Here is an 18,813-nt window from a genome sequence, read left to right on the forward strand (position 1 = left end):
AGGTAATTCTGTAGTGAACTACTCAGCAGTCATGGTGGCATATGTTTTTAATCCCAGGACTCAGGAAGCTGAGGCTGGAAGATCAAGGGTTCAAGGCCAGTCTTGGCTACATAGGGAGTTCTAGGGTACCCTGGACTACATGAAACCCTGCTTTAAAACTGGAACAAAACAAAAATAAGTTAAAAATAAGTTGAGTTACTTAAAGAACATCACAGGAAATCTTAAGAAGAACACCAGAGAAGTGAAGACAACTCAACGGCCATTCTCGAGTCCTAGAGCTTCTCTCTGTGAGTGGACTCTGGGAAAGATGTAGATGAAGTAAAGTTTTGATTTGGGTGTCACATTAAAATGCCAGAATTTTTTTTTTCAATTTTGTTCTGTTTTGTTTCATCTGTAAGATGGGGATCAAAATAGTGGTACCGGTCACAGAATTCTGCCAAATATTAATGTAATACATGTAGGCTGGGCATGCTGTTGCATGTCTGTAAGTTCAGCTGTCTGAAGCAGGGTGATTGGGAGTTCAAGACAGCATAGGCTAAAAAACTAAACAGAAAAGAAAGTTAATATAGTACATATAAAGTATTTCTTTTTTTTGTTTGTTTGTTTGTTTTTTTTTGTTTTGTTTTTCGAGACAGGGTTTCTCTATGTAGCCCTGGCTGTCCTGGAACTCACTCTGTAGACCAGGCTGGCCTCGAACTCAGAAATCCACCTGCCTCTGCCTCCCAAGTGCTGGGATTAAAGGTGTGCGCCACCGCCGCCCAGCAAGTATTTCTAACACAGCAAATACTCTAACATGTTGGAGATGACTTTTATTGCTGCTATGTTTATACTATTGACATCACCATTATTCTCACTTGAAATCTGTTGGTTTTGTTGATGATGCTGATATAATCAGACCCACAGACTTCATGAAGTTAGTCAAGTGCTGGAGTGCTGAGCTATCCCCAGCTCCTGTTAAATCAACATAAGATTTAAGCAAAGAGGCCAGGTGCAGTGGCACATCCTATAACCCACCCATTCCAGAGGAGGGGGCAAAAGGATCGCGTGTTCAAGGCCAATCTGGAAATTTTAGCAAAATCTTATCCTCAGTGAAAAAGAAAAAAAAAAAAGTGAAAAAGTGAAATAGAAAGTGAAAAAGTGAAATAGAAAGTGAAAAAGAAAAAGAGATTAGATGCCATCCATTGCTAGAGTGCTTGCCAGAGCATGGAAGGCCCGGATCAACCCCTCAAAAATCAGAATATGTACCCAAGTAGAAATCCTGGCCAGAAGAATCTGACAAATAGTCTTTAGAAAGAATAGGCCTAACAGAAGGAAAGGAGATGAGTACTGTGTCTAATACTGACACGCCTGTGTGGAAGTCAGTTAGTGTAGGAAACAGCCGAGTGTCCTGGTGCAAATGCACACTTGCCCAACAGGCTCCTTCCTTAGCAAAGAAAACAAAGCTAGAACAGATGTAAATATGTTTGACATGAGATGTAGTTTGCTAGTGCATAGTTTCATCTTAACCTGCAGAGTTAAGAAAGCCAAAAGTAAAACTGCTTATGAAGAATACACTGTATATAGTGTGGGGGTGGTGTGAGATTCAGAATGAATTCAGAACAGTAAAGGAAACAATGCTAACTTACAGGAAAGTTATTCCAAACAAAAGCAGGTATGAAAACAAAAGAAACGAAGTTGGAGGAATGTCCTTTTGCTGCGAGCGAAGCTACCTGATTATGCTTTGAAAACTAGATATTGGCCAGTAGGTGAGCAAGAGAATTCTAAATCAAAATATCGTTACTCAGACTATCAGCCTCTCTTTGTCTATGTTTACCGTCTATAGCACACTCTTGCACACACACGCATGCACACACACACACGCACACACACACACACATATCATCCAGGAACTCCTTGTCATGTCTCTGATACTCTTGTCTCTATTGTTGTTTCTATTGATTTTCTCTGCTCCACTCATGCTGTTCTCCATTCTGTTCCTCAAATACATCAGGTAGGCTCTTGCCTCAGAGCCTCTGCACTGGCTCTCCCTTTGGTTGGAGTATATTTTCCCTAGAAATCAATATGAATATCTTTACATCTTTCCTCAGCTGTCACTTGCTTGATGAGACCTCTCTCCCCTTCTCTGGTGAAGTCATGTGAAGCCTGATGTGCCTTAGGCACTCGATACTTGAATGGATGGTTAGATGGTTCCCTTCATATAGGTTCCCTTTTATGATTGGATCTGACTTTTGTTTCTCCTATATCTACTGGCATGTCCCCTCTTTTTTCCTCTATTGACTTGCCCCCTTTCCTTTTCTAATGTTGAGCGCTGTGGATGGCTAGAACCCTAACTGTGATTTGGCTCCAACAGAATTATTCTTCTCTTCTTGATAGTACTCATTACAGTATGTACTCATTTAAATCGTAATATTTGATTTCATATTTTATTCTTTTGAGGAGCAAGTCTTATTTTCTGTCAGTGAAGATAAATAATAGCTAACATAACAATATCAATACAAAAAGTATGTTTAGAAAGGTAGTTAAGTTTTAGTTAGATTTAGGCAATGAGTCATGGTATCTTCCCTGTCAGGTCACATCACAAGACTGTATGTGTTTTGGGATCATACACATTATGGGGTGTCACTGGCAAGACCAATAAAATTGAAGCAAGATAGTAATTACTATTATACCATGGTTGAGAGTTGGAAAGTTTAGCTAAGGGAAGTGAATCTTAATTACTGTCTTTAAATATTAAGGACTTAGAGTTATATTTTAACCTGGAAGCCTCTGAAGCCATACAGCTAGAATAGAATATTCTAATATTTTTGGTTTTCAGAAAGATAGTTTTTCTGTATGAAACATAGTTTGAAAGCTAACAATCACAGATTTGTAAGCAGTTATCTTAGACCTCTCGCTTCTGTTCCATGCAATGCCTTCTTGCTTTGATTGTCAAAGTAATACTACTGCCTACTGCTGGATCCAATAAGAATTGTTGTGAAATTTATTTAATTCACCCCGAGATTTCATTTACTGTAAGAATCAGTTAATATTTATGTTACATTTTAAAATGAAAATGTTTTTAAGTTAGAAATTTTATTTTTTTAGCTCCAAAGATATTTTTCTTATTGTGGATGAGAATATGGGATTATCTTACTTTTTCTTGCTTTGGTATTATAAAACTGATAAATTAAGGATCAAAGTTTCTCATCCCGCTCAATTATTTGTAACATTTATTGTTCACTTTTTAAATGTATATACCATATGGTCTTTTCTATATAGCAAAAATAAATGTAAAGCAATTTAGGCTTAAGAAGAATTGAGAGGAACTTTATGCTTTACGTGGTTTGTATGAGAGTCACTGCAGAATCCTTCTGAATCTACTTTGGGTCTGCAATCTCCAAATTGTATGGGAAGTGCCCAGATGTTGTCCTTATTGAAAGAATTGGTTCTCACTGAACTTGTGTGAGAATTAGAATGATTTTCTGTCCTTGTACATGCTGTCTGGTTAATGTTAAGTCATATCACAGAATTGTGTGTATCTTGATCATATAGAATAGCACTGAAATGACCATAAAATGGAAGCAAAATAGTAATTCTAGTACATAGAGCGTTAGGAAGTTTGGTGGGTGCTTTTGGCGGTCTTTAAAATACAACCCCTCTCAAATGTTATTATTACCTTGTACCCAGATTTTTCCTTTCTATTTCATTTATACTGTTCTACATATAAATATTTTTATTAACAGTGATTCTAACTAAAGAATTTTTACATTAGTACTTCTGAAGGGTCTTGATGTTTTGCTGATTCTGTACTCTATGCCAGATGCTATCCTTGGCTCTTAACTTCTATGGTCTCTTTTTAATATAGTAAAAGAGACTAAGAAAAGGATTGTGTTGACTTGAAAATATATTAGTGATGTGTTTTAATTAACTTTTATATTAAGACATTTTGGTTCAATAAGGAAAATAAGTTAATATAACGCAACTGTATGGATTTAAAAACAAAGACCATTTTGTTTCATTTGGTAAGAAATGTAATTTGCATAATCCTTGTTAGAAATAATAAAGAAAGACCATTTTATTTGTTTTTACCCTTATTTAAAAATAAACATCATTTTGAGCTAATTTTTGCAGTGTTTTGGAAATTTTATAATATAGCAATCTAAGCATAATATAAAAAAAAAAAAGTCTTTGTATTAAATTTTCTCATTTTCCTAAACCTAGGATGGTAAGCGGATGTTTGGCACCTATTTCCGTGTTGGTTTTTATGGAACCAAGTTCGGGGATTTGGATGAACAGGAATTTGTTTACAAGGAGCCCGCAATAACCAAACTCGCAGAGATCTCTCACAGACTGGAGGTGAATGCCGTGGTAGCTCACAATGTCATGTTTCTATAGAAAGTAGATTTTCACATCAATTTTAATTAAGTAAGTCAGATAAACGACTTCTGTGGCATATAAGAATTTTTGAGAGGTACAATAGCACCCTTTCAAAGCCTTTAAATCGTTTATGACAGCAGTAAATTATTATTAGCTATACTTTTGAGGGTTTATTTTCACATGTATTTTCTAAGCTCCTTTCTCTGTCAGAATTACTCTGATTTGTCTACACTTGAGTAAAAGACGAGCGGTTAGTGTGTAATGAGATTGGAAGCAGAAGCCCAGGAAGTAGCTGACTCACACGTGTCCAGTGCGACGTCCTCAGTGGTGAATGAAACACTGGAGCCACACCTGGAGAACATTGGAGTAGCTCTGAGAACTCCTTGCTTCTCACATAGATGACTGCTTTATATTTACATCATTTCATTCCGGTCACTCTTCCGAACCTTTCTTTTCCTGCTCCGAGTGAGGCTTATGCCTCAGGTGTATTAGTGTCGCCAAGGAGAATCCCAGATCCAACCCCAGACTTTCTAAATCAAAGTCTGTATTTCACCAAGATCCTTAAGAGACTTGTTCACTCCGAACAGTTTGGGAAGCAGGGCTCTCAGCTGGTGTTGACTCTTACAGGTGACTTTACTGGCTTTGGGTTTCATAAACTGGTTCAAACTATGACTCCTTACTTTTATGAGTTAGATAAGTCTTGAGAAATACCGAGACCATGTTACGAAAACTTTATCCTGCAAAGCCTCTTTGTTGGAGGTGTGAGGATAATTTCTGGTGGTCTTCCTGGATGGCTGCATTTAAAGGTCACCTCCTTTGCTGTTTTAGTTTTTTCTTCTGAACCATTGACTGAACCGCAGCTCTTGAGGTCCCCTTGTAAAAACCTGAGCTTTTTTTTTTTTTTTTTTAGGTTTTTCGAGACAGGGTTTCTCTGTGTAGCCCTGGCTGCCCTGGAACTCACTCTGTAGACCAGGCTGGCCTCGAACTCAGAAATCCGCCTGCCTCTGCCTCCCAAGTGCTGGGATTAAAGGCGTGCGCCACCACCGCCCGGCTAAAACCTGAGCTTTTATTGGAGGAAAAGAAATGGCTGTTATTTAATTGCATGGATGGAAATGGCATGGCTAGAATAAAACCTGCCAAATCTCCTAGTCTTGGCTGAGGAGTCTCCCTAAAGGGCCTACTCTGGTTCGCTGGAAAAGTCATGTAAAGGATTTCCTCCTCTTCATTACAGGGATTTTATGGAGAAAGATTTGGAGAGGATGTGCTTGAAGTAATCAAAGACTCTAATCCTGTAGACAAGTGTAAATTAGATCCAAACAAGGTAGGTTGATTACATTATAATGATGTGTGATTGTGCCTTTGAAGATTTCCATGTCATTTGGCTTGGCACACACTAGGTGACAGATTATTGTTGGTGAATGCAGACCTTTTCCCTTTTCAGGCATACATTCAGATTACCTACGTGGAGCCATTCTTCGACACCTATGAGATGAAGGACAGAATCACTTATTTTGACAAAAATTATAATCTCCGGCGTTTCATGTACTGTACACCCTTTACTTTAGATGGTCGTGCCCACGGGGAACTCCATGAACAGTTCAAACGGAAGACCATTCTGACAACGTCTCATGCCTTTCCTTACATTAAAACAAGAGTCAATGTCACTCACAAAGAAGAGGTAACTCCACAGTAGAGGAAAAAGAATTTACAAAACTAGTACATTCACACTATAAATTTATATGTGGTTTTAGCAGAAGATGTCTCCCACCCTCTTTGCATGCTAGGATTTTACCTTTGTTGCTCATTCATTTTTGGATATCTTCTAAGTTGCTAATTCATCCTCAGTTTATGTTTTTTAAAGTAATTATTGATTTTTATGTTTATTAATTTAGGGGTTATTAATTGAGGTTTAGATTTTGTTACATGAAAGCTTATCATGGGTTCCCATCTCTTCTGACTTTCTTATTTAAAGCTCAGTAGGTAGATTGCAGTCAGTACACTGACCTGATTGCTGCTGTTCTACTTAGATAATCTTAACACCAATTGAAGTTGCTATTGAAGACATGCAGAAAAAGACACAGGAATTGGCATTTGCAACACATCAGGATCCAGCAGACCCCAAAATGCTTCAAATGGTCCTCCAGGGGTCCGTAGGAACAACTGTAAACCAGGTTCGTGCTTCTTGCTGAGTGTGTGCCATTGGCCTACATACTGGACTTGAAGAAACATTGTAATGTTTATAGAATGACAGAATCATGCAAATTAGTTGGAAAGAGTATGTATTGGATTGGTCACATGATACTGAAGTGTAATGGAAAATCATCTCTGTCACAGTTTTCATGCTTCCTTCTCCTGTGCCTATGCTTATATTATAGAAATTTGGTCACTTAAAATAGATGGTTATGGTGGCATATGCTCTTAAATCCACATTGGGGAGGCAGAGGCAGGCAGATTCTCTGTGAGTTCAAGGCCAGCCTGATCTATGTAGCAAGTTCTAGGTCAGCTAAGACTATATAATGAGACCCTGTCTCATAAAACAAAATTCTGTCATTAAAAAAAAGTATACATGATTCAAAAAGACTCATTTCCAGAGCTGTATTTAACACATGTGAACCTCTGCTCTCTTAGATTCTCGATGATGCTTCCTTCTCCAGAGCTTCTTCACAATGAGCTCTATGGAATAAGTAATCTGGAATCATTTGGGAAATTTGTAATAATATTTTCGTATAAAATAGCACTAGTGGTTTTCATACATGTTGAACGTTGTCATAATATCCCCTATAGTTGCTTTGCTGAGAGAGTCTTTCTCACGATTTTGGGCATGGCCTCAATCTTAAAGAATACCCCCAGTTAAGAACATCAAGAAAACTATTAATTATATTTTGCATAAAATGTCTTAACTACTTTTTAGATTAAGGAACAATATACCCTACAGAAACGCTGTAGGGTATAACTGAAGCAAGACCTTGGTGCCCTAACACATGCGATGTTTATTTCTTCCCTTCACATAATTTAAGAGACTTTTCTGTTTAATTTACTGGATCAGGAATATCTTTTACAATGCTGAGAGAAGTTGCTTTTGTAAAATCAAGTGTAATAGCCAGTGGATTGGAGATGCATTAAAACTTGTGCAACAAGAACCTTTGAAAAAGAAATACAAGACAAGATGCATTGATAAAGTCAGTAGTCAGTCCTCAAAGGCCTATTCATTTCTTTGGAGGATGAACCACTGCAAAATTAATCTGACTGTAGAAGGCAAGAATGTAGATAAGGTGTCTGGAGTGTCTGGAGCAGGCTGTCTCTGAAGAGTCCTAAGAGACATGCAGCCCTATCAGTGCTCTCGTCCTGTGGGTAAACTCCATGACTCTCTAAAGAACAAGAACATTTCATTGTTCCCTTTTATCTTTCAGGGACCTCTAGAGGTTGCCCAGGTCTTCCTGTCTGAAATACCTGGTGACCCAAAGCTCTTCAGACATCACAACAAGCTGCGCCTTTGCTTCAAGGACTTTACTAAAAGGTAACTGAGGCTTCTTGCAAAAAGAACTTCAAATTAAGAGTGGCCAGTACCACAGTTTGAGATGAGAGCCACAAGGAATTGTTGAAAACAGAAACTAGGAATTGGTTCACCATGTGAAGCAATCTGTATGGCATTTACTGTTTTTTTTTTTTTTTTTAAGACTTATTTATTTTTATTTATGAGTACACTGTAGCTGTCTTCAGACGCACACCAGAATAGTGCATCAGATCCCATTACATATGGTTGTGAGCCTCCATGTGGTTGCTGGGAATTGAACTTAGGACCTCTGGAAGAGCAGTCAGTGCTCTTGACTCCTGAGCCATCTCTCCAGCCTGCATTTACTGTTCTTTACCAGCATAGACCTGCACCCTTCCATACCCCAAATCTTTTAACTTGAAAGCTGCTGTTTATACCAGAAAATTAGTATTATTCTTCAGCATGCAGCACCATTTTCTCTCCCTTAGGAAACTGAAACAGAAAACGTTGAAATCCTAACTTTATCAGTGTATGTATATCCCTGTCCAGTCACATAGTCCTTGTGATCGTCACAACGAATGAAAGATAATGTAATCTCCCTCTCAGAGAAGGCTTACAGACCAGGTTAAATAATACCTAGGTGTCCAGGCTCTCGGTGAGTTATTAGAAAGACTCAGAGGACTCAGCTTGTGACTATTCTGATTCTGTGACTTTTTGTACTTGAAAAATACAAAGTATAAGCAAAGGGGGGAGCATGTGGTATAAAGCTCACAGGGTCTCCTGCTGACACAGGCTGCATTGAATTCCTCCAGCAATAAACAGTAACAGCCATTATGGAACTCTTTGGGGAGAGCATACTAAAACACTGGACTCACAGGAGACAGGCAGATATCACCATAGTATCTGCAACTGTGAGCCCCTCCCCAAATCTGGAGACCAAGAGCCAGCATTCTAATAACCTTCTAAGCACAGCAGGCTTGGTGTTTACTCAAGTCAACTTTAAAAAACTACTAGACTAATATTTGGCATTTAATAGATACTCAATAAATATTAGGTTTTGCTAACTCTCTAATTCCTAATTTTTATTTACTAACAGTATGATCACAAAAGAGGGAATTGATTAATACAGCTTGGCAGTGTCAGGAAAGATTCCACACATTTTATATGGGCCTTGAAAAATTAATTCTAGATTTTTAGACATAAAAGGGAAAAGAATGTATGAAACAGGAAAAACCATGAGGCAACTTCTGCATCTGTGTAGGAATGGTCAGTAATCCAGAGATTTTGAAACCATCAAGCCATGAGGATGAGTCTGAGAACACCTAGGAAAGGAAAGTCAGAGCTACAGCTCAGTAGTAGAGCATGTGCCCAGTCCCCTGTACCACCACGGTGTTTCTGAAAGAATCACTGAACTGAGTGACTGACTGAGTGAGGCCCAGCCAACAGAGCCACAGAGCCAGAGCACCGAGTCTCGTACCTCCTAACACAGTTTATCTTGTCTAGTCACTTACTGAATGTGTTTATTAAGATAAAAATAACTTTATTGTATATGATTTTTGTTTTGTTGTTTTGCTTTTTTATTTTTTCTGGGTTTTGGGGGGGGGGGTGTTGTTTGTTTGTTTGTTCGAGACAGGGTATTTCTGTGTAGCTTTGGCTGTCCTGGAACTCACTCTGTAGACCAGGCTAGTCTTGAACTCTCAGAGATCTGACTGCCTCTGCCTCCTGAGTGCTGGGATTGAAGGCGTTCCTTGCCATCACTGGCTGGCCATTGGTTTTTATTATCAGCAAATGTGAATGGTGCTGTCTTGCTGAGGTGGCTTGGAATAACAACTCTTCCCTTTTTATTGCTTTAGACTTACAAAATTCTCAGTTCCTTCCACCTGAGCTTTACAGACATTCAAATTTAAATTTAAAAAGCTTCATCGAGGTCTGGAGGACATAGCTCAGGTGGGAGAGTGTTTGTGTGGCATGTATGAAGTCCTTCTAGGTTTGATCCCTAGGACGATATACAACTAGTATACACCTGTAATTTCAGCCCTTGAGAGGTACACACAGGAAAATCAGAAGTTTAGCAAGTTTGAATCCAAAGTGGACTAAATCAGATTCTGTCATAGAAACTAAACAAACATAATTTGTTATCTGAAATTTTGTGATTTTAAAATATAAATTTATTTTTAACTGATAGATTGATAAAAGGATATATGAATATACTACATAATGTTCAAATCAGGAGCAAATATTATCTCCTAAGAAAGTTACCATTTCTTAATATCGCACATGTTCAAATCCTTTCTTCTAACTTTTTGGGGTACACTATGTAACACTGTTGTCCACGGTTACCTTCTCTATAATAGCATGCCAGGCAAGGTGTCTCTCCAGACTGATGGAGCTGAGCACCCTTGTCCAGGTTCTCTTTGCCCATTGCCCTGCCCTTCTCCCTGCATCTGGTGACTACCATCTTGCTTCCAACTTCTATGAGAATCATAGTTTTATAATCCAAAGTGTAACACCTGTCTTCCTGCACTAGGCTTATTTCACTTTTACAGTGACCATTTTCTTACATATTGTTATGGCTAAGACTTATATTGTATATATGCACCATATTTATATGTTTGAGTGTGCATGCATGGGGAGATCAGATGTTAACATTGGGTCTCTTCCTTATTCATTTTCTATCTTATATTTTGAAAGAGTCCCTCCCTAAGCAAACTAGACTGGCTGGCTAGTGAGCCCCAGGGACCCTCCTGTCTCCTGCCTCCTTTCTACCCACCAACCACTGAGATTAATGCATTCATAAAACCCACCTGGCTCGTTTTGTTTTGGGTTTTTTTGTTTGTTTGTTTACATGTGTACTAGGGGATTAAGGCCATCATGCTTGGTACCAACTAAGCCACCACACCCCCATCCCCAAATAAACCATCTTTTTTTCCTTTATTATTAAATTTGTTCTTTGACTGTTTGATTCATTTATGTAATGTACTCAGAGTTACTTCACCCTCCACTCTCTCTCATCTCCTGCCCACCCCTGTTAACCCCATTCATCGCTGGATAGAGGTGTAGGCTGTTCCCACTCTTGGCTATTGTGAATCACGCTGCAATGAACAGGATGGGAGTAGGAGTGTAAATGTCTCTTTGACCTAATGGACTGACTTTTTTTCCTTTGTGTATATTACTGGCTGTGCCATTTGGTAATTCTAATTGGTTTTGGCTTTTTAAGCTTTTTTTTTTTTTTTTAATGAGTGTAAGTGTTTTGCCTGTGTGTATACAAGTGTATCATATATGTCCCTGGTGCCTACAGAAGCCAGAAAAAAAAGGAGTTATAAGCACTGGCGTTACATATGGTTGTGAGCCACCATGTGTGTGCTAGGAGCCAAACCCAGGGTCTTTCAGGAGCAGCAAGTTCTTGTACCCACTGAGGCTTCTCTCCAGCCTCAGGAGCTACATACTGTTTCCTGTCCGGTGCAGAGGGGCTGCCCTTTCCCCACATCTTACCATCACTTGTAACTTGGCGTCTCTTGATAATAGCCATTCTAACTAGGAGGATGTAGTTTTTATTTGCATTTTTCTAACGTTGATTTTTTTGTGTATTGTTCATTTGCATAACTTTTGAGATCTAATCTGTATTTTGCTGCATTGTTGGACTTTTACTTTTGAGTTCCTTATATGCCCTGGATATTAATCCTAGCTCACATGTATATTTTACACATATTCCCATGTGTAGGTTGCTCTTTTCCTCTGTTGGTTATTTCCTGAAGTTGCTATAAGAAGCTCCTTTTTTTTTTTTTTTTTTTTTTTTTTTTTTTGGTTTTTCGAGACAGGGTTTCTCTGTATAGCCCTGGTTGTCCTGGAACTCACTCTGTAGACCAGGCTGGCCTCGAACTCAGAAATCCGCCTGCCTCTGCCTCCCAAGTGCTGGGATTAAAGGCGTGCGCCACCACTGCTCGTCTAAGAAGCTCTTTAGTTTGCTGTTTTTCTATAGAGTAATCATTTGGCCAGATGGCATCATGGCATTGGTTTTGGGATGCAGCAGGAAGCCAGTTCCTATCATGACCTGTGCTACTTCCTGGCAGATACACATATGGGGACTTCTGGAACTGACAGGTTTCAACGGTCATTTCATGAATTGGGAGGGTTACTACAACAGAATAAACCCTACTAGTTTGGGGCCAGATGATCATGGGACAATCCAGTTCTCTTGGGCCATTTACATTTAGTAGTAGACAATCGGGTAACTTTTGGCTTGCCGTTGGATATTTTACCATGACTGCAATTGTAAACAGTTGTCTTTTTTAATACACTTTTTTAATATACGTTTTTTCTTTGCTTTTTCTGTTTCTTTTTTGTTTCATACAAACAAGGCATGCACAGGATTACTGAGCTGTATGCTAAGCCCAAACAGACTTTGTTCAGAGAAATGAACTCTTGTAGTCAACAGGTCTCCTTAAAGTTACTGTCAGGACAAAAGATTTTCTCCTTTTCAATTATAAAGAAGGCCCAAATGTTTTTAAATGCTTCATAATATAAACCTTACAGAGAAAGTTACATAGCTGGAGTGATACCACATGCCTATGAGCCCATTTGGAGGCTGAACCGGGAGGATTGCTATTAGTTGTAAGGTCAACCTGAGTTATGCAGTGAGATCCAGTCCAGTTGGACCTTTGTTTCAAAGAAAGAAAAAGCAAGTGGGGGAGTATGAGGAAGAAAAAAATTAGAGTTAATATTCCATTTTTATTTTTCTATATTAGCTGTGCTTTTTCAACTAACACACACACACACCACCATCGTTCACAGTTTACATATAATCTTAAATTATAAGAGAATATTTTTTTATTTTTTTACTTTATATGAGTACACTGTAGCTGTCTTCAGGCACACCAGAAACAGACATTGGATCCCGTTACAGATGGTTGTGAGCCACCATGTGGTTGCTGGGTATTGAACTCAGGACCTCCGGAAGAGCTCTTAAACACTCAGCCATCTACAGCCCCTATTTCAGTTAAAATTAGAACCATTATGTAAATGGTGATATTATTTAATCAGTTTAACTGCATTGGTATTCTGACTTCTGTTTTTCTGCTTGAATTTAAATATGGTATAATTTATGCCACAGCAGGTCTTCTTTCTTTTGTTGAGTTAAACTTTCCATCATGAAGTCATTGAGCCAAAATACATAAACATTTGGATTATATATAGTGTACACCACAAAATGTCTCCAGTATTAATAATGCCCAAAAAATGCAAACACTCTAGTGTCCGTGCCCTACTTTGTTATATAACATATAAATAGGGTATCTTCTGCTGATCAATTTTGAGTGACACTTCAGTTTGTTTTTACTTACCAAAAATAATTCTTTCTGTGTAGTTACTTTTGGTCTGACATTTTTTCCTTTAAAACTTAAACTCATTAAACATTTAATTAAGATAATAATGTCTATACTCTAATGTCATGCTCCTGCTTTACTCCCAGAAGCAGGCAGCGTCCTGAACTTCTGTTTTCTCATTCATTTAGTCTTCATGGTTTTATCAGAAATCACCGAATCTCTGAGCGATGTACTGTTTTACATTATTTTAGAATATACTGTTTCTGACAGCTGCTGTATCCAGTGATTGTGTCTATAAGTGTTGCTTTAGCTAATGTCTATGTGTTCCATTGTATGAATATATGTGTCTTTTCTCCAGCTGCTGTATTTTGATTATATTTGGAGACTCCCGGCTGTGTTGCTATTGCAAAACATAGACATATAAAACATGTACATAGAAGAATGTCTGCACTGAATGCAGTGCAGCAGATACGCACCTGAATGTAGTGCTCTGGGGTCATATGCTTAGCTGCACTTAGGTGATAGCACAGTTTTTCCAAAATATATAAACTCATGAGTTTATTCTTTCTCAAATTGCTTTTCAGAATTAATACTTTTTTAATTTTTAAAATTAATATATTTGTTTTTATCTGTGTTTGTGCACACACATCTAAATGGTCTGGCCCACTTATGTAGGAGTCAGTTCTCTTTCTGCCATGTCGGTCTCAGGATCAGGTGGTCAAGCTTGGTGGCCTTTTCTAGTATAAAATAAGCATTTAGAGCTATGCATTTCTCTAAGCATCATTTGAGCTGTGTGCACAGCAAGGGGATATTTGGCTATACGTATGCAGATACAGCTTTGTTGTGTTGAGACAGCTCATGTAAGCCTTGAACTTGCTATTCTGCTTCAACCTCTCAGCTGGTAGGATTAGAGGCATGTGCCACCACTCCAGGCCTGTATATTACTTTTTAAAATGTCTTTTCCTTGACTATTTGGATAAATCGATAATGATGATTATCTGTTTATTAAACCAAGCTTTTTATTTCAACATGGGGGAAAAACAATGGTGCCATTGCCTGCATCTGATCTCCCAGCACTGTGAAAGACAAATAGTAGCACATACTTCCCAGTACTCAGAAAGCAGAGGCAGAAGAATCACAAGTTCTAGGACAGCCTGGGCTACAAATTAAATATATTTTCAACTTAATGAGTACATGAAGTGTTTATCAGATTTTAAAAGAAAGTCAGATGCCTGTTACATCACAGACAGGAAGCAGAGAGCGCCTGGCCATGGACACAGTATGCCTTCAGAGGCACACCACTACTGACCTACTTCAGTATCCAGGCCACCCTCCTAATAACCCACTGACGAAGTTAGCATCTCATGATCCACTCCCCTCTCAGTCCCATGAGCTTCGACAAAGCCTTCAACACATGAAGTCTGTGGGGACATTTTACACCTAAACCATAAGGGCACATTAAACCTAAAACAAGATAATCATTTGCATCAACTGCATCAGGTGTGTGTGTGTGTGTGTGTGTGTGTGTGTGTGTGTGTGTGTGTGTGTGTGTTTAGAATTACAAATTTCTAAAAGAAGAGAAATGTCTAAACATGTATTTTCTTACCCCCTAGGTGTGAAGATGCCTTAAGAAAAAATAAGAGCTTAATTGGGCCAGATCAAAAGGAGTATCAAAGAGAACTGGAGAGAAATTACCATCGCCTTAAAGAGGCTCTGCAGCCACTGATAAACAGAAAGATCCCTCAGCTTTACAAGGCTGTGTTGCCTGTCACTTGCCACAGGTATGCTAAGTGCTTCCTCCACAGAGCTTTGTAGAAAAACTGCTTGGTTTTAATAGTTTTACAGCTCATTATAAAATTTCAGGTGTTCTATCCCAAGAAATGTAACAAATCCAACTAGTCTAAGCTTTGCCACTTAGCCCTGATCAGTATGAAGTCAGCCTTTTTCTGTACAGGGCAGGCTTCATAAACCTCTCCTAAACTCTCCCATTCAAAGTCCTATCCCAGCTTCTGGCACTCCTGTGAGAGAATTCACTAGAATGTTTCATGAACAAGGCCTTCCTTCACTTTGCCCCACCAGTCATCAGTAGTCTACATACCCTGGAGCTGCACAGACCAGAGCAGGTGTCCTGAATGTCCAGGAAGCTGCAGTCATTTTCTCTTTGACAAGTCAGAAAGGAGTTTTCTACAAGTGAATCCGAGCTATACGTGAGCCGTGTGTATGTCATGTGTAGTACAGGTAGGCTGTGAAGGTGCCACAGCAGATGTAAAGAGCCTAGGTGGGCACCTGGAACCCACTCTGCAGTACCTGAGCCCTAGAAACCCAGCACTATCTACCTGTTGGATTATTGTGGCAGGTGTTTTATCACCCTTTTCTTTGAAATGATAAACTAATAAACAAATTAAGTTGCATAATAAGTTAACATTTGAGAAGCTGTTGTTTTAATATGGATTGAGAAAGGAAACTACACTGCCAACAGCAGAAACACAGCCTTTGTTCTCAATGACCTAATCATTTTATACTTGTAGATGTGTGAAACAAATTCACACATTCAAAAAAAAAAAAAAACCAAACCTTCAACTGTACACCCTGTCATCCCAGCATTAGAGGCTGAAGCAGGGTTGAGAGTTCAAGGAGAGTCTGGGCCACTTAGACAAATACTGACTTTAAAAAGGAAGAAATGGGCCAAGAGCCTGCTCCATGTCACAGCCTCCAGGGAGATCTGTCTCCCCCACAAGCTACAGAAACTGGGGAAGTACAAAGAATATTACTCACTTGTGGTAAAATACATGCTTCTCTTACCCCACACCTATGGGGGAGTAAATAACTCCTTTCAGAATTCCCAGAAAGGAAGTAAGCAACTTTCCATTTTCCCTTCAGTCTTGAAATCTCTAGCTACATGCACCTGACCCCATTATCAGTCCCAGCAGGTCAAGGGGATGAAAGTGCAAGGTATCCAGTAATCAAGCAGTTAGCAAATTCTTCATCCAGTTTCTTCTACACACCTTCCTGTGCTAAGGCTGTTCTACCTGGAGGACACTCATCTCCCTAGTCTCGTTCTCTAAACTTTTCTTAATGTAGACATGGAATATTTGGCTGAGGAGTTTTTTGCTTTTTGTTGTTGTTTGGTTTGGTGGTTGTTTAGGAGGTGGCAGGTTTTTGGAGTGTTGCTACTTAAACCAGGTTGGTTGATCTTCAGCCATTTCCCTGCATTGGTTTCCAGGCCCACATCACCAAGCCCACATCTAGGAAACTTTTCTAGTTTTAATTTTTTTTTTTTTTTCTTTTTTGGAGGGGTGGGTGTCAAGACAAGGTTTCTCTGGGTAACCCTGGCTATCATGGAACTTAATCTATAGACCAGGCTGACCTTAGACATCCTCCTGCCTCTAGCTCCCAAGTGCTGGGACTAAATTTGTGTACCACCACTGCCCATTGTCCCTTTTCTTTTTTAAAAAAAGAAAACATACCCTTTTTGAAACAAGGTCTCCTCTAGCTCAGTCTGACCTTGAACTTAATGTGTAAAGAATGACCTGCAATTTATGATCCTTCTGCTTCCTCCAAATGCTTTCATTACAAGGATTATGAATGTAGTGCGAGAGACTAATCAGGGTGCATGCAAAACACGCATTCAGCTGTTTAACTACAGAAGTTCATGTGCACCAAATGTGTATGAAGATGCCTTTGGAGACAGAGGGCATCAGATCTGGAACTGGAGTTATAGAAGGTTGTAAACCACCTGATGTAGGTACTGGGAGCCTAATCTAGGTCCCTCTAAAAAGGGCAGAAAGCACTCTTAAACTCTAAACCATCACTCCAGCTTAAATATTCCTTTTCTTGATGAATAGTATCCAGCTTTCAAAACCGTCCCCTGGAACCAAAACAGCAGACTTTAAATGCAAAGCTAAATGCCATTCTCTTTATAACTGCTTCTAACCTCTCCTAAAGGTCCAGGCACTTACTTAACTATCAGGGAGGATGAGCAAACGAAGTCAGTTCACGAAGAAGGAAAAATCTGTTAAAAAAATAAACATGTCATGAATAAAATCCTCAAGTCTATAGAACTTAGGAGATAAAAATTTCTTAGGATTTTGATTGCTAAAATGTGGTATGGGACCTTGACTTTGTCCATCTCCCCGCCTTCACATGTGTAGAATGGACTTTTCCAGAGACTGGGTGAGATGTGCTTTTGTAAATGATTGGCTGTAGAAGCAAGCTGGAGAATTTAGGCCTTCTGTTATTAAGCTAGACATTACAAATGAGTGCTACTCTTTTGGAACACTTCTGCATTTTGTTCTGTCCCTGGCTAGCCTCAAACTCAGTGCTCCACCTCTCTCTGCTGAAATTAAAGGTGGGTGAGTGACAAGTGCCTGACCCTTGTAAAGTTATTTGTAATAAAATGTAAATTACCTTGTAAAATAACTTTAAATGTTCATTTAATTTCAAATATGGTTAAGTATCAATACATAATCCCATTTAAAGTATTTTGTAGTTTGAGAACCACTTGATTCCAAATTTATGATTAGAGAAATACTTGTGGGCTGGAGAGATGGCTCAGAGGTTAAGAGCACTGACTGCTCTTCCAGAGGTCCGGAGTTTAATTCCCAGCAACCACATGGTGGCTTACAACCATTTGTAGTGGTATCCGATGCCCTCTTATGGTGTGTCTGACAGCTACAGTGTACTAATATAAATAAAATAAATTTAAAAAAAATACTTGCTTCATCTTACCATAGTAATCTTGAATACTCCAGAAATCTCTCCCACAGCAGCAGGACAAATAATCAATAGGCCTGGTAAAGTGGCTGCTATCACATATCTCTAATCTATAGATAAATCTGAAGCCAGACTATGACAACGTATGTAAGATTGCAGAAAAAAAACAAAACAAACCTTAAAAGATTTAAAAACAAAACAAACCTGCTGTTCGTAACTATATCCTCTTCTTCTCCTCAGAGATTCCTTCAGTCGAATGAGCCTTCGAAAAATGGAACTCTAAAATATACGCCTGTTCATTTCATTTGAAAAGAGCCATGTATTCAACAGTGATGTCTATTGAAAAATAGGACTTGGATGTCACTCTGGAAGCAATAGCATTGATTTACTCTGAAGAGTATGCTCCCAGAGGCAGGCTGTTACATGTGAGGCCTGTGGCCATGGTTTCTAACCTGGTAACATGCTGTCGTCATCTTAAAAACAAAAAGTTTTAATGATTCAAAGGTACAGTACACATTTACAATTATTTATACCATAGCTAATGTTAAATTTATTTACTTTTAAGTTCTTATTTTTTAATTTATATTACCATTTATAGATTCATTCATTTTTGAACCATTTTAAATGTAGTAATGCTTATTTTAAAGGTACTATTAAATATGTGAATGTTTACACTAATTTTAATGAGTGGGATTTTAATTTATTACAATGGGAAAAAATGAATTGTTCAAAAACTGGTTCTAAACTGGTATTAAACCACCCCAAATTAAGTAATGGTGGCAAGTGTCCCTCCCCCACAAAACAAGACTTGTTAACCATTTATAGGAATGTTTTATTAACCAGAATCTAATACCAGTGATATCCTAATGACAGCAGTTTGACCTTTATGAGTCATTTTATTAGTATCAAATTTATTAATCAGCAGTTTGA

General features: G+C 38.6%; 1 protein-coding gene across 5 annotated transcripts in view; it reads left to right on the top strand.

Annotated features, from left to right (window-relative positions):
• The window catches only part of Dock7 (dedicator of cytokinesis 7), a 190,758-nt gene extending 172,197 nt beyond the window's left edge, over positions 1–18,561 (top strand). For 3 of the 5 annotated variants that reach the window (XM_034502689.2, XM_034502692.2, XM_034502691.2), the window contains 7 exons: positions 4,210–4,335; positions 5,588–5,677; positions 5,798–6,034; positions 6,384–6,527; positions 7,767–7,873; positions 14,784–14,951; positions 18,124–18,322. In XM_034502689.2, coding sequence (XP_034358580.1) covers positions 4,210–4,335; positions 5,588–5,677; positions 5,798–6,034; positions 6,384–6,527; positions 7,767–7,873; positions 14,784–14,951; positions 18,124–18,166 — 915 coding nt within the window. In that variant the 3' untranslated portion in view covers positions 18,167–18,322. Of the gene's footprint in view, positions 1–4,200; positions 4,336–5,587; positions 5,678–5,797; positions 6,035–6,383; positions 6,528–7,766; positions 7,874–14,783; positions 14,952–18,123 lie in introns of all 5 variants that reach the window. The other 2 variants (XM_034502690.2, XM_034502693.2) reach the window with 1 other exon arrangement.
• The last annotated feature ends 252 nt before the right edge of the window (positions 18,562–18,813 follow it).

Source organism: Arvicanthis niloticus, chromosome 5 (assembly GCF_011762505.2).
Source record: "Arvicanthis niloticus isolate mArvNil1 chromosome 5, mArvNil1.pat.X, whole genome shotgun sequence".
Classification (NCBI taxonomy): domain Eukaryota; kingdom Metazoa; phylum Chordata; class Mammalia; order Rodentia; family Muridae; genus Arvicanthis; species Arvicanthis niloticus.